The sequence below is a fragment of the Sphaeramia orbicularis genome, chromosome 7 (genome assembly GCF_902148855.1).
Source record: "Sphaeramia orbicularis chromosome 7, fSphaOr1.1, whole genome shotgun sequence".
NCBI classification, from domain to species: Eukaryota; Metazoa; Chordata; class Actinopteri; order Kurtiformes; family Apogonidae; genus Sphaeramia; species Sphaeramia orbicularis.
In genome coordinates, this window is record NC_043963.1 from 14,955,181 (window position 1) to 14,971,798 (window position 16,618).

Sequence of the window (16,618 nt, forward strand, 5' to 3'; positions counted from 1 at the left end):
ATAAATACAACTTGGTTAAATTATTTCAGTGTGTGTATTAGGACTTTTTGAACATTTTGAGCACAATTTCAATAATACCACGATAATAATGATAACCGTGATAATTTTGGTCACAATAACCGTGATATGAAATTTTCATATCGTTACATCCGTAGCTGTTACAGAACGAAATTGCAAAATGCACAGCATGAAATAAAACACAGAAAAGATTGACAACCCATGTATATGATAAAATATTAAAAACTGCACTAAAATAAATAAATAAATAGATTAGTAAAGGTAAAAATATTGCACTATGCAGGGGTCACTGTTGCTCTTTAGTGTCTCTTTATGGCTCCCGTTGTCAAAAAAATAAGAAACATTTTGAATTAAACTGAATGAGTCATTACTTTTTAACATTATTATAGGCCTAAATCTATTCTAAAATTGTCCATCTGCAAAAATGCACAGGCTCTGCACGGAATAAAATAATTTTTTGACAGCATTTAAACATGTCATGTAGTATTTTCTTGCCAAATTCAAGATACAATACAAGATACTCAGTGTGCATTTGTTTGTAGTTTGTTTAAAAGTCAGCCTCTACATGAAAGTTGAGCTTTTTCTCAGTTACACTATGTAATTATGTTGTGGAAATGGTGTCCATCACTAAAGAAAATCATGCAAATTTTGAACATTTTCTTCGTTGTAGTTGTATAATTTCATAAATGCATCTTACATTGCTTTATTATCGTAGAAATATAAAGTTAAATACCAAACTAATCACAAGTAGGCTACAGCAGAGCAGCCACCTCATGGTCAAATGTAGATGGGTGTAAATATTTTTTTCATGGCTCCAGTCAGATTTCTTTCTTTTTTGAGACTAAAATGGCTCTTTAGGTTGTAAAGCTTGCCAGCCCCTGCCTTAGATAAACATGGGTTCAATCTTTCATACTTTAATTAGATGAATTAGAAAACAAATGACAAAAGTGCTGTTAGCTCATGTTTTCATATTTTTGTATCTTATACCTCTGTCATTTTTGCTTTTTTTTTTTTTTTTTAAATCACAAATATCACAACTACATGTCAAGCTGATGTTAGAAGATATTTCAATTCGTCGTTTTAATTTTTTTCTGTAACTTTGAAGCCTTTTCAGTTAACCCTTTATCAGGCAAGTAACTATTTTTGGTAATTTCCACAAACATTAAATATGGAGTCAATCCTGTGCCTCAGTGAGGTTAAGAAGTATGTTGGTTTTTTAAAACTATACAATGATTCAAAGAGATTTTATAGAAAGTTTGAAGCTAGAAATAGTAAATATGAGTGATTTTTGTCAGTTTATGACCTTATAACAGTTGTTTTATTTCATGTGTTTACTTTTTGGCCAGTACTGCTTGGATGTTTTATGGCAAAAGGAGGGAGACTGTTGTCACACCAACCAATGAGGTAGGTGATGATGTCCAAATAACACGCTAAGGTCGAGTATTTCAATGAGTGCCCCATAAAGGATTAAAATCAGTAAATCCTTCAGCTTTAACGTATACTTAGTTTTTACTGTATTATGTAATTGAATTCAGTAGCATCACTTAAAGGCTCAATATGTAAAACCCTTTGTCTAGTTAATGTAATCAAAATTAGTTGAATTAAATCGCTCCACTCTTTTTTTTTTTTTTCTTCAACACAAATCAGGCTTTTCCTCAGAGGTGTTGTATCATTCAGCAATTTTATTCTGTTCATTGTTATTCCATTTTCCCCCCAGTGTGTTCAGTTCTGTCACTGGTTCAGAGGGACTTAGTCATGGTCTTGGCACCACCTGCTGGACAAACACTGAAACTACAATTACAGGTCACAAATATTTCCATAATTTTTTTGTTTACATTATTACTGTGGTGCTTTTTAAGTTTTACCTCTGCCATAGAATTTAGTTTTTTGCTTGTCATTTACACAGATTGGACAAATATTTTCAGAATTTTGGAAGATTAATCTTTTTTTTTGTCAGTCAACAGATACCTCTTTTTTTCCTCATTTTTGTTGATGTGAGGTGGAATTATTAAGTATTTTCAGGAATTTCAATACTTAACCCATAAAGACCCAAATGCCCACCAACGTCCAAAACCATTTACTGATGTAACTGTTTAATACCTGTTGATTCACTAATCCTATCAATACATGTCAATAACACTGGTCTACAATTTTTTAGAAATGATTTGCTTCAGAGATTAAATGTGCTAAATGTTACGTATTTTAATAAGATTAATTGGAAAATAAAGGACAAAAGTGCCGGTTTGCTGATGTTTTCATGGTATATGATGAAGTGTTATTACACATATATATTGGTTTATGTACATTTATATAATAGTTTTATAAATCTTCCACTAAATAGAACCTGTAAAGTGAATGTATTCTAATGTGCAGACAGTGTTTTGATGTAGATCTTGTAGCTTTGAGACAAATATTCCTTTTGAGTCAAACCCATTCTCTCGTTAATTCTTGAATTTCACATTTTGACCCAAGGCTGTATCTTGGAAAGTTCAGCCAACCAGCATTTTTTACTTGATTTTTCTTTATCAGTGACTCTCATGTGGTAAAATTTCATTACTTTTATTCTGGAAGCATTTTCCTTGTAGACCCGTGTAATTGGTGTTGATGCAGTTTGTCATCTTTTCATGCTCACCAGATATGACCCATTTGGACATTCAGAGGCTCTGTAGTTACCATGGAAACACCGTCATCTTCTACAACATTGATTTACCCGTAAAACCTGTGGAGTTGGATCAATGAGTGGATGGAGGCACTAGGTTTATGTTCAGTTATTGATATATTTCACTAAAAAGTCACGTTTTCTTAAGCTTCTCTGTGATATAATAACTCACCTTTAATCTGAACTATTATGGACATCTGCATGATCAGTAAATTAAATATAGGAAAGTACTGAATTTACATTTAGAAATGCAAAATACAGAACATTTTAGAATAAACTGGGATAAATCAGTTAAAATAGAGGAAAAATTCTTTTGAGAACTGCCACAAAAGTAGCACTGGGTCTATATGGGTTAATTTCTAAAATCCTGAAATTATTACTAAATTTTTAAGTCCAAGTTTAATAAAAATTCAGATTGCATTTTCTAGGGGTCAGGCGTTAAACTCTATACCCTGTTTATTATACATCAGACAACTTATGTCACTTGTAGCTTAATTTAGTTCTACACACACACACAATCCTGTTTACAGCACCTGAGAGTAAGGACCATACAAGCTAATTATAAAGGGATTGAAGTCTTTATTTAGCCTAATACAGTACAGTGCAATGGTTCGCCTTAATCCAGTGTTAACACCGTGAACCCTGGGCCCAACATGACTGCTGAACTGGCCAGCGTAGTCTCCACTCAACATGGAGTCACACTTCGTTGCTCCCCCTCTTGTTAACGTGATAAGCTGCTACACCAAGACACACACACAGGGGGGAAGATTTGGACACATACTATGATTCTTGATAAATAAAACTGTAACAACACATCAGTGACAAGAGTAAAACACTGGGTTAAGCTGGTTGTTTTATGAATGGGTCTGGTTAAACAGAAGGAATGTGTACGATGTCAGAGGTAATTTCTTTCCGTGGCCTCGTCCTTTCTTATTAAATGTGATGTGACTGTGGTTCTTAAGCGTTGTAGGATGAAGAGGAGACGTTTCCACCGTGGCCTGTCCAGTTAGTGTGGATGAAATGGCCAGGGTTTGACAGCAGTTCATATGTGTGGGCTCCGAAGTAATCTCTCTGGGCCTATGGAGGAAAAAAAAAAAAACAATTCTCAGATAACTTCATGTTTTTCTTCTTTTTCAGGAGATTCACATCAATGTCCAAGGACAGATGAGTAAGTAAACACCCCGTGCACAGCCAGGGTCTTAACGGTAAATCCCAACAAAAAAACAACGGCTCCACGTGATGTGATCCTTTTAATCTGATATACTTCCAGTCCTGACCATATGTGCTCTGGTTCTACGTGCAGATTTTACCTGGAGGAGGTTGGCTGGCAGCTTCTCGTGTCTGTAACCGTCGTAGAAGGACAGGGCGGTGGTGAAACAGGGCATGGGGATACCGTGTTGGACTCCAGTGCTGACTGTTCTACGCCACGACTCCTAAAAGCACAGAGGTGAAACAAATGTTGTATTATTGAGAAATCAGATTATTTTGACAGGTGAGTGTTTCCATGGTTTGTAAGATTCCTTTAATTGGAATTAGAGCCCAGTTAGATTAAAAAAAAACTCATGTAACCACATCAATCAGACCAGACTGACTTGTTTAAGTTTTCAGTCAGAATTTGATGTCTGATAAATAATTTGTCTTTCTGCTGAAGCTTGACTCATGTGACACATTGGGTCACATGACAAGTTTCCTGGAGGGACGGAAAAATAGTGGCAGCAAAACTGGTCTGGTCTCACAACTTTGACAGACTTTAAAAGATTAATGTTGAACGTCTCCCCAGTGAATTTGTGGATCTATCGTAGTCATCTTCATAACAAATCTGGAAAACAATGTTTAAAATAGTTTTGCACAAAAAAAGTCTACATCTTACTGTATCAACATTAATGTAAATACATGAATTTCAGTCGGAATGAGGCAACCAATAATGACTTATTATAACTCATGATACACCTCAACGTTATTAAATAGCAGACTTGAATTTAAGCATCAACTACACTGATCTACAGTTTTTTTTTGAAATTATCTGCCTCTGATTAAATGTGCTAAATCTTGCATACTTTAAAGCTGCAGGAGACTTTTGCCATCAATTTTTCATCACGTGTCATGTCTCAGTCATAGCCTAAGTATCACAAATCCATAAGCCTTTCTGTGATTTCTTCCCTCACAGTGAACAATTTCAAAGTGTACTCCACCATAAACAATCCATTTGCTTACAAACAGGGCTGGCATTTTGGGAAGTTTGCTGCAACGTGCATTGTGGGAAGCGGAGCTACAAGCAGCCGCAGTAGAAAGAGGCAATGAAGCAGTTTCCATGTTTGCTGCTGCTGTGACCATAATGCGCATTGTGGCTGCAGCATCTGAAACTGCTTCATTGTCTCTTGCTACTGCTGCTGCTCATAGATCTGCTTCCCACAATGCATGTCGCAACAAATTTCTGAAAATGGCCGACTGACTTAGCCCTGTTTGTAAACAAATGGATTGTTTATGGTGGAGTACACTTTGAAATTGTTCACCGTGAGGGAAGAAATTCAGGTGCGTCACGGAAAGGCTTACGGATTTGCGATACTTAGGCTACTACTGGGGTTTTACAGATTTGAAGAAAAATTGGTGACGAAAGTCTCCCGCCGCTTTAAGATGAATTTGAAAACAAAAGACTAAAGTGCTGTTAGCTGCTATTTTCCATGTTTGATGAAGTGTTATTACACATATCAGTTTATGTACATTTATACAGTAGATTTATAAAGTAAATATATTCTAATGTGCCGACAGTGTTTTGAAGTAGATCTGGTAGCTCTGAGACAAACATTCCTTTGGAGTAAAACCCATTCTCTCATTAATTCTCAGAATTTGACATTTTGACCCAAGACCACATCTTGAAACTACAGCCAACCAACATTTTTACTTAATTTTTCTTAGTGACAAACTTGGTAAAGTTTTACTATTTTTCTATACTGGAGGCATTTTACTTGGAGACCAGTGATATTTGTTTTACAACCAGAAATGACAAAGAAAAGCAGCACATTTAAAGCTGCAACCAGAAAAATAAACATTTCTGTTATTAAAATGAATTTAAAAAAAGAGTAATTACAGTATAGTGTTTTTTTCTTGTATGTTCAAAGGCACTAATAAACTGTACAAAAATTGTGTAGTTTAATAGATGTTGTGTAACCCTCTAAATTTTTTTGTTTTCTTAAGATGTCTTGCTGTGTTCTCCTTAATGCATGTTTAAGGTTAAGGAAAATTTCCCTACATCATGGAACAATAAAATGAATATTGAAACATTAGGATCTTGTGTCTCAAATACATGGGTGAGTGGACACTGAACATACGTACTTCCTAAAGAAATCATCTCTATACGTTCTTCACATGGAACAGAAGGTAGTTAATGCTCAAAAGCTGAATTGATAAACAATCCCTGCATATATTTTATTAATGAGTAATGCCGTTTAGTCTCATTTAATCCTACATTTCTGACAGTCTTCAGCTGCCAAAGCCTGATTGTCTGTGTGATCTACGCCCACAGTTTTGGATTGACAATATATTTTGTTCTTTTCTCGCAGTTGTCAAATTTCAGTGTGAAGACAACGCATTACATAAATAAGCGGCACTGTTACTTCACTCCTCCTGAAAGGGGAAATGGGTTCTTTTGTGCTATACTATACTGTACATGGCGTTATTGCAGGGTTCTGTTTTGCCATTTCCTCCTTCCTCATACCTGACAGTCCTGCACGGCGTTACTGAAGAAAGAGTCCAGCAGCAAATTCTGCAGCTCTGAGTCTCTGTCGAAAGCCTCTTTGATTTTACCCAAGAAGACACTGGAGAAAGGAAAGAGCAGAGTCACAACAGGGCAAAGCTTAGAGACTGTACAGGGAAATGTATACAAACTACAAAAATAAGCAATTAAAACATTTGTATTTGATTGATTGGCCAGTGGTGTCACATTGTTAAACTGATATTTAATTTACACAACATCTTTGCACAAGAAAACCAGTGTCACAATCACCATCGCTCAAAACTTCCTCATTCTTATCTGATTTGACAAAAGGGTCATTCATTCACTCCAGAATTTCAACACAACACAGACAGAAATATTGTTAAGTACTTCCTTAATAGCCTCATAAAGGTTTTTCATTGTATTTCTAGATAAAGAGGCACAAGTCATCTTTTTAGAGCACAAAACACCAGGAAACTCGTCTTTCACTCTTTTTGCTGCCTTATGTAATTCTGTTACACTATATGACCACATATTTTCACCATCAGCGTTGGCACATAGTTGCAAAAGGTGCTGTGAGGTAAGTTTTCCGACGCAGATGTGAAGTCCACGTACCTTCGGATGATGCAGCCTCCTCTCCACATCAGAGCGATGGCTCCGTAGTTGAGCGACCAGCCGAACTCTTTGGCCGCCTGTCGGAGCAGCATGAAGCCCTGGGCGTAGGAAATGATCTTGGAGGCGTAGAGGGCCTGGATAGGAAAGAAATAACTGAATTATTCTCCGCTGTAAACATGTTAAACTAATTTACACTTGGAGTGCATCATGAATATTTAACAAATTGGCAAAAACACAACTGGACATATTATGTTTACAACTGTGTCCAACACGAGTCGCCAGGTGACCGCTTGTGTTCAGATTTCAAAGCACAGCCATTAAAAACTAAAATGCTTCAATATACATGTACAGACTATTCCAGCTATCCACACTGTACATCCAAGAATAACACTAAGGTGAATATTTTGCCAAACCGGTATTTCTCTCTGTATTTGGGCCTCTTGTCAACACATAAACAGCATTTTAAGTCACAAAAAATCTGGTTTGTGTTCAGGGAAAATGATGTTACGTCCCATTTTGCTCATGTCTATAATGTCTTTGTGTAATGAAGCTGCAGCTGAAACATCAAATCTAGGTTTATAAATCAGTGTATGACCTGCAGTAGATCGAGGTCAGCACAGATACCTTTGGGAAACTCACTGGTCCAGCGTTATTAACAAATCCAAAACAAAGAATTCACTTCAAGAACCCCATCCAACACTAACGGTAATGCGAGTGTACAATTGAACTTGTTGCTGCTTCACCTTCATGACGGATTAAAGCCTCTGTGTCTCCTATGTCCTGTATTATCCAGTGTCCACAGGCTGGACAACAAAAACTACTTTGGGGTAATTTGTGTGTGGACAGATTTTGTAAAACAAAGGCTTGGTGGACAAAATTTTTTTAAAGGAGACAAAATATCCATTTAGAAAATTATTTGTAGGGACAGGGCATAAAGCCACCACATCCAGCACTAATGATGTATTTTCCTGTTAGGTCATTGTTGGGTTTACATTAGGAATAAAAGATACATGGTTAAATGCATCCCAGATGACCTCCAGTAAGTGGTGTACTGAGGTCTTGGACATTTACATTTTATCCTCTAACATGTTTTTTAACCCCAGCGTAAACAGGCTGAATGAATCTATGTCATGTCCAGTCATGTGTGCTGTACCTTTCGGATGTCCTCCAGGAAGGCAGCCTTGTTGCCGCTGAACTGGACCCCCTGAGGTCCTGAAAGGCTGCCACTGGCCTCCACCCTCTCATCCTTCAGAGAAGACAGACATCTGGCGAAGACAGCCTCTCCTGAGGACGCCGACGGGGACGGAGAGTAGAGGAGACACAAGAATAAATAGTGAGCGCTCTGCTAACAAGGTTAGCGTCTGCAGATGTCATATCATTAAAGATTCACAAATCAACAGAGCTCAGGAAGGTCAGAGTCTGTGCTAACATTCACTTAGATTTCCTGAAACCTCCTAAAACTATGAAACTTAAACACAGTAGGCAATTCACAGACACAATAAACCAGGCTGAGATCAAGATCAGCTTTTCACATAAAGCACAGACTGGTCCATCAAAATGAAACATTGTGCACAGCCCATTGAATAGAACAGTTCACTGGACATGAACAGCAGCTTCAGTTGATATATGGCTGCATGTCCCAAACTGAGGGTTGGGACCCAAAACGGGTCATGGAGCTGTTTTTATTGGGACACCAACTGTCAGAGTGAAATACATAAGAGTATATACTATATGTGGACTAACTTTCCTGCTTTAAAACAGAAGAAGAGTCTATAGATGTTCATCACAGCCTGATAAAATGTAGAAGAGGGAGAAATCAGCTATGAGAGGAGCAAGAAAACAAAAACAATACAGAAGAAAAAAAATGAAATAAAAGGATGCAACAAGACAAGAACAGAAAAGAAAAAATGAAAATAATGTACTGAATAGAAATTACATCCTATTTATCCTAAATTACATCCAGTAAATCCTGACAAGACATGTTTATATTCTGATTCCAAGCAGAAAAACTTCTAATAAATGGTCTAAACAAAAATTACAACTGTATTGTGTCATTAACCTTACTGTCGATATCATAAGTAAACGTGTCTGGACTTAAGACACTGAATTGTCCTTTGGGGATGAATAAAGTTTCTGAACCTGAATTATAAATCTGTGAAATATATTGTACAAGAAGCAGCAAATACAATGATCCCAATGTGTACCATTCAAAAACTATTTTTTACTGTTCCATTCTGCCCACATAATGAATGCCCTCTATAGTTAATTGTCTGTTTAGACTGATTTATTTTGGTTTGATGAGTGCAAGTGTGAGAAGTAAAAATTTTGAGTTACTATTTTTGTGGCAGATTTTATTCACTGAGCGAGGAAGGGAAGAATAATGTGTATATACCATCACAGAAAAAATTATTAGACCATCAAAAATCATCACAAACAATGGTTATGCAATCAAGTACCAACTCCTGTGTGACTAAAACAGACAGAAAAGAAAACATAGAATGCCTAAAAGCACTGTTTTTGTCAGTACAATGCCATAGATATTGATGTAAGAACTGAAGGGATTTTGGTTATTATCAAGAAAACATGGGAAATGGATAGATATCAGCTCTGAAATGAAATTCTTACAAGCTATTTTTGTTGTTCTCATTATATTTGTCCAAACTAATGTACCTTTCGTTGTACCAGGCATTAAAATGAACAGGAAATTGAAGAAAACAAGGGGTGGTCTAATAATTTTTTCCGCGACTGTTTAAGACCAAGCTCTAAAATAACCCTTTGTAATAAAATGTTTTGACTATTGCAACTTTGTTTTTGGGCTTTTGTAAAATCGATGAGATGGGTACTTTTTATGCACGACAAAAGGTATTACATCATACAGGCAAAAAAAACATGAATGTGCTGCATGACTCAGCAGAATAAACAAAGACGACGTGACGGCAGGGATAGCCCATTAATGAAGAATTACTTCAACCATCGAGATAAGCGAACAAAAAACTGACATATAAGCATGACTTGCAAAAAACTGTGCATCCAGTGGGAGTAATGTACAGAGCAGTATCCGCGGACAACGGTGGAGTGGAATGTTAGCCCGACGGTGGCAGAATCAGCCCGAGTCTGTTCACAACATAGAGTGGCTCAGCTTTTACAATGAGGCCTTTTGTTCTGCTTGTATCTGTGGATCACGAGAGGATCTGCAGCCCTGACAGTGACTGAACACAACCTTAATGTAATAAATGTAATCTGACAAACTGTTGTAGAGTTTTTACTCCTGCTACAGTGTATCCACCTACACTGTCGAACAATTAAAGAGGGTTAGTCATAAATGCCCTGTAAGTTCAACTCTGCACCGTAAAGGATGTGAGAGGAGTTTCCCCCTCTGCAGAACAATGACTCCATCTTTTGCCCTGGATAACTCTAACCTCATGCCCTTTATGAAACGCACTGTCTGGTGGAAGCAAAGAGCAGCGCAAATCCCCCTTATGTCACTACAGATGAGCAGGCTGCAAGGAAAGCTTTCAATCTTCTTACGGACAACCACATATTTATCACGTTCTCCAGAAGAGGCTCACCATCTACACTCAAGTCAGCTGGGGTTATTCCAGTTCACGGAAGCAAAAATAGATGAAAACCAGCTGCAGAAAACATAGATTTAACTACAATTATGATAACAATGAAAGCTTCAAATACGCAAGCCAATGAAAAATGATAATATGCAACACAAACTAAAGTGAAATTACATGAAAATCCTCTTTGTTTTTCTTTTCGTCTAGTGTTATGACATGCAGCAACATATCTAGGCTAATATCACATAACCTCTTGAGAATCAGCAATGTATTTTTGCGGCAAGAGTTTCACAGCTTTACCTGATGGGACAAAAAAACAAAAACACTGTCCACCAAAAAGGACATTCCATAAAAAAATAAAAAAAAAAACCATTGCATTATGCCATTTCCAGTCAAAATAACTACTTAATGTAAAAAGTCAAAACTTTTACTTTCCTGGGTAAAAAGTAAAGTAAATTAGGTTTAACCCTTTCATGCATAGTGGTCACTACAGTGAACAGCTATTCTACAGCTGTTCTCTTGTATATTCATGGGTTTGGTTGTTTTAGTTCATATCAGCCAACACAGTGGACGCTTATACATCATCCCATAAACTGCAATTCATCCCATTACTGTAACTTTGCTGTTCTTGATAAACCTGATCTGCAGTAACATGTTTTAGTGTAAATCAATTGTTATTTGTTAGACAAAAAGTTTTGTTTTTTTTTTGCACATTATCTCCATGAAGTAAGTAATAACTAGCAGTAGAATATGTTAAAATGTGAGAAAACATCAGATTAGTTGGACTAAAATCTTTTCTTTTGTTTTTATCTCACTTTCTGATATTGGGTTTTAAACACGTTTCTTTACTTCAAAAATTAAACGCATGGACATTTTTGTAACTTCATTAAAAAAAACTCAGTTGCTTTTTTTTTTCATGCCTAAGGGGGGATAAAAACAAGAAGGAAGAAAAAAATCTTGACTATGGTTGTCATAATTCGTGCATGAAAGGGTTAAAGTGGGAACTTTTAATCGACTATGGGAGAAATGGCTCCTATTCAAGGACACTAATTCTTGTTACCAGATCTGATGCGGAAAAGCAGATGAGTGCATATGGAACAGTATCCCCCCCTTGTTCATTTGTGCTCTGTTACTGTTGTTACTGTGCTGTAAAAGTGTTTTAAAAAAGTTAAAATAAAAAGTAAAAAAAAAAAAAAAGGGAAAGTAAATATAAACTAAACTAAAACTAGTCACTTCCTCATAATGAAATTAAACTACAGCCGCTTATTTACACAAAACTAACTAAAACTGCCCTTGAAATAAGAATTATAACATCTCTGGTGTCAGCTAAAAGGCAAAGCTCAGCACGAGCACCAACAGCTCTTCACTTTGTTGACACCATGATGAAACTTTAACAGCTCTGAGGTAACGCCCTCTGCCCTGTCATCATGACAAATGCACTTTACTGACAACAGCCAGCACGGGAAGACAGAAGGAAACCAAACACTTCCTCCTTTTTTTCCTCTTACCGATCAGAGTAACAGGTGTTCCGTACTCCAGGGCTGAGATGGCCGTCCACTTCCCCGTCCCCTTCTGTCCGGCACTGTCGCGGATCTTCGGCAGCAGGTGTGTTCCGTCGGTGTCCCTGTATTTCAGGATGTTCGCCGTGATCTCAATCAGGAACGAGTCCAGCTCTGTTTTGTTCCAGCTGTCGAAAGCCTGAATGAGATGCAACCAGTTATTTATTATGACATGATTTCACAGAAGTAATAATAATAATAATAATAATAATAATAATAATAATGGATCAGATTTCTGTGGTGCTTTTCAAGGCACCCAAAGCACTTTACATTATTGGTGACATAAAAATGTAACCGCGGGGTTCTAAATTCACCTGTGCCATCTCGTCGTGCTCCATCCCCAAAACATCCTTCATCAGGTGATAGGCCTCACAGATCAGCTGCATGTCTCCATACTCGATGCCGTTGTGGACCATTTTCACAAAATGACCTGCGCCCTCATCTCCAACCTGCAACAGAACATTCAAAAGCATTTGAGATAATACAATATAACTCACAGGCACCACACAACTAAGAATTATGGTGTAAAGTTCCTAAAAACATTACATTTAACAAAATTAAGACCTATTTTTGGACAAGTTGCATTTTGTTATTCAAGTAGTGCTAGCAAATTAAGTTAATGGACATTTACTCTTTGTAAACCTTGACAGATGAGATGTGGGGCTGGGGTTACTATAGTTCATATTGTATGTCTACGTTCACTTTGTATCTAAGTACTGTGATTCTCACATTCAAAATTCAAATAAATGTATGTTAAAAAAAGGTTAATAGACATTTGGTCAACAGGTTAGTGCAAGTACAAAGCAAAAAGACAGTACTATGATCAGTGATGAGCATACATAATTTAATAACACTACACAAGATCTGTACTCATGTTGACAAAAAAAAAAAAAAAAAAGATAAGTTTAAGACATTACACAGTCATAATTAAGACTATATTTGAGCCCTGTATAGTGAAATATTTACTTTAATTCAAGCCATTTTCTGACTTTTATGGGACCTGAATCAGTGTAGAGAGCAGAAAAAAACATCAGCTAACAGAGCCAGACTCACCCAGTCACAACAAGGTTCTCCTGTTCCAACCTTGGCAGCGATGCTCTGGAAGATGTCCTTAATATGTGGCCTTAAAGAGAAAGAAGCACCAAACAATAAACTAATGCACAGGTATCACAGGATATAATGAAACAGCCAAAAAATAAAAATAAATAAATAAATAAAAACCACCCTCATCTCTAAAAACTCCTGATATGTCCAGTTTTTGGCTCAGTCTTACATACTGTGTCTCCTTATATTAGTGCCCTCCTTTTCACATAAAGGAGTTGGAATGTGTAACATGGGGGTCATGGCGACTCACCAGGCCTCTTTATGTCCCCCTGGCATCAGTGAGGGTCCGTAACGTGCCCCCTCCTCTCCACCACTGACTCCACTGCCAACAAACAGCAAGTTCTTCTCTTTCAGACTTTTACACCGACGCTGTGTAACAAACACAAAACAACATCTTCAGTTAAAAATGTAAAGACCCCCTTCTCACCATCCCCTTCCCTAACCTCATTATTAAAACTGAAATGTCTAAATACACAAATGTTGTATTATCAGCAAATCACTTGATGTCTCTCCCTTCTGCAGTTTAATGAGAGAAACCCTTATACTGTTAACCACAAGCATTACACACTGAATGTGAAAGATTAAAGATATGAAATACATAAAAAGAGTTATTTTAGAGTGGGGAAGGGCTTCATTTTTTCCCATCATTACTTACAGTTGTGTCTCTGTATTCAGAGTTGCCACCGTCAATGATGATATCCCCGGGTTCAAGCAGAGGGACCTTATGAAGAACAAAGCAAAGCCAATCAATGTAACAGGATACCAGTTAAAGGGGTCATATTTTTCTAAACCCACTTTTATTAGTCTTTGGTACATTTATTTGTGTATTTGGGGACCCTAATAGTTTAAAAAGTTTGAATTTGAACCCTCCAGGTGCTGCAAAGCTATCTTTACATTCATTTTGGCAAGAATTGAGTCGATTTCTACAACCCTTTTTAATTTCTGCTTAATTTGTAACGTCTATAACTAGTTACGTTATGACATTTACACATATAAGGTAAAGACTTCTGATGAACATTTCTCTGAGTACACAGCAATTGTTTGTCAGCAGCAGGGGTTGTAGTCCATACCGAAAATATGTCCCAACTTTGAGCCGATTAAAGAGCCAGCGCTCAAAACGACCTTCCTGGTGTCATTACTCAGAAATAGGGTTGAATTAATGAAGAATTCAGACCCAAGCATAGCATTTACAGTTTATGTAGACCACAGGGAAATGTTTTAAAATGCATAATTCCATTTAAAAAACAGCTAAATATCACTCCTTTAAAGTGGCTGATGTCAGATGATTTGTACAGTTTCAGTTCCACAGTAAAGACCAACCAGTTTGTCTATGAAGTCGTCCACAGCCTGTCCAGCCTTGACCAGCAGGATGATCCTCCTGGGCTTCTTCAGCTTTGCCACCATGTCCTCAAGAGACTCGGCTCCGATCACTTTGGAGCCTTTGGCCTCGTTCTGGAGGAAGTCGTGCACCTTGGACACGGTTCGGTTATAGGCGCAAACCTATTGGACAAAGTTTAGTCATTACTTAATACCAAGACACATGTTTGACTGGCGTGGTGTTGTAGAAATAGGAACAGAAGCTTAAACCTACCACAAAGCCATGATCATTCATGTTCATGATGAGGTTTTGGCCCATGACAGCCAAACCAATCAGTGCAATGTCTGCTCTGTGAAAGAAGAAAAGTAATCATATTACTGTGAAGCTCTGCTGCAGATCTGTTTAAGGTCATATCAACTAAACAAGCTTAGTTTATTTATTTGATTTATTATTATTCATGGTCTGGTTCTTCAGTGGCTGAGTTTGTACTTATGCATATGCAACCATTACAACATCACCAAGGGAGGAACATCAACCAAATGCAAGAGGTTAATAAAGCAGTTGTGCAAGAGGTATTCGAGATTATTTAAGTAAACATGCAAATACTACATTGTACAACTACTTCACCACAAGGGAGTTTTCAAAGCCTCACTGTTCATCTAAAACACACATGTCAAACATGCGGCCCAGGGGCCAAATCCGGCCTGCCAAAGGGTCCAGTCCGGCCGGCCCTTGGGATGAATTTGTGAAATGCAAAAATTACGCTAAAATATTAACAATCCTCTTATTTCAGGTTCCACGTTCAGACCAATTCAATCTCCAGTGGGCAGGACCAGTAAAATACTATCATAATAACATATAAATAATGACAACTCCAAATGTTTCTCTTTGTAAATGTAAATATTTTCATGTGTTTACACTAAAATAAAGTATAATTTTGCAAAAAATGTGTATAAACTGAAATGTCTTAAGAGAAGCAAGGACAATTTTAACAATATTCTGCCTGATACTCAATGTTTTGTGTGTTTGTAGATCCACTGTGATCTGTAAGTTATAATGTACATGTGTAAATGATAAACTGAAGTATAATATTGTTAAAATTACACTTATTTTTTCAGTTTGTTCATGTTAATGTAAATGTAAATTAACTTTTTTCCCCCACTTTTTTCACTCTAAAACAAAGAGAAAAGTTTGGAGTTGAAATTATTTATATATTATAGTGTTATTATTTCACTGGTTCGGCCCACTTTAGATCAAATTTAGTTGAATGTGGCCCCTGAGTTTGACACCCCTGATCTAAAGGATCCTGTCAACGCTCATTATTATAGATGATGTATTTGGATTAGTGTGTTTATTGCATTTTACACCTGTAGAAGTTTTAAGTTTTAGCTGAGCTTCCATTAATGCTAGATTGGCAGTTTAGTGCAGTAGAAATGTTGCATAAACCTGATAAACTGAAATAGAATTCCGAATACATTAATCCTCCTGCACTTCAGTAAAAAGAACTTCGTTACACAACACCAATGTAATCGAGTAACTAATAATAAAGGGATTAATTAAGTCGAAAACCCTACATTTATTGATCACTACTTCAGTATGTTAGGCTTATTTCCTAACAAGTTGAACTCATATGTTTGATGCACTTTAGCCGAATGAATGAAAACATGATGTTTTTACGCCGCCATTTAAAAGCCGTGGATTTAAAGTCTTCCAAACCTTCACCATAACATTACTATGTCGTTTATCTGTGAAAATGCTGAAATATATTTACTTTACTTGACCTAGCAGGTTAGCTAACAGGCTAACGCTGATTAAACACCTGCAGCAGATGACTGTTAGCTAATGAGAGCAAAAGGACTGAAAAATACACACGATAAATACAACAGAAAGTTTACCAACTAGCTAAACATGTGTAGGTGGGTTAAGACACTTACTGAGCCATGGTGTTGAGCAGTGAACGTAGCTGTGAAGTGTCCAAATGACAGTCGAGCTCAGTGTGATCCACTTCAGTTCAGATTTCCTCCTCCTCGCTCGGTTTTTACTTCCTCGAACTCTTCAACGTGACTCAGA

General features: G+C 37.0%; 1 protein-coding gene and 1 long non-coding RNA gene across 2 annotated transcripts; one reads left to right on the plus strand and one right to left on the minus strand.

The window, feature by feature from the left end:
• Positions 1–3,236: 3,236 nt before the first annotated feature.
• Positions 3,237–16,618, minus strand: pgd (phosphogluconate dehydrogenase). Its single transcript, XM_030138363.1, has 13 exons — positions 16,483–16,618; positions 14,822–14,897; positions 14,551–14,730; positions 13,886–13,951; positions 13,481–13,599; positions 13,180–13,249; positions 12,441–12,575; positions 12,076–12,265; positions 8,158–8,288; positions 7,005–7,138; positions 6,393–6,492; positions 3,988–4,110; positions 3,237–3,754 (listed from the first exon to the last, which is right to left on the minus strand). Exons 1-13 carry the CDS (start codon positions 16,488–16,490, stop codon positions 3,635–3,637), a joined length of 1,452 nt encoding a protein of 483 aa, XP_029994223.1. The 5' UTR covers positions 16,491–16,618; the 3' UTR covers positions 3,237–3,634.
• Positions 4,117–15,982, plus strand: LOC115422203 (uncharacterized). Its single transcript, XR_003935809.1, has 3 exons — positions 4,117–5,420; positions 15,895–15,897; positions 15,972–15,982. It is a non-coding gene; the product is annotated as an uncharacterized LOC115422203 (long non-coding RNA).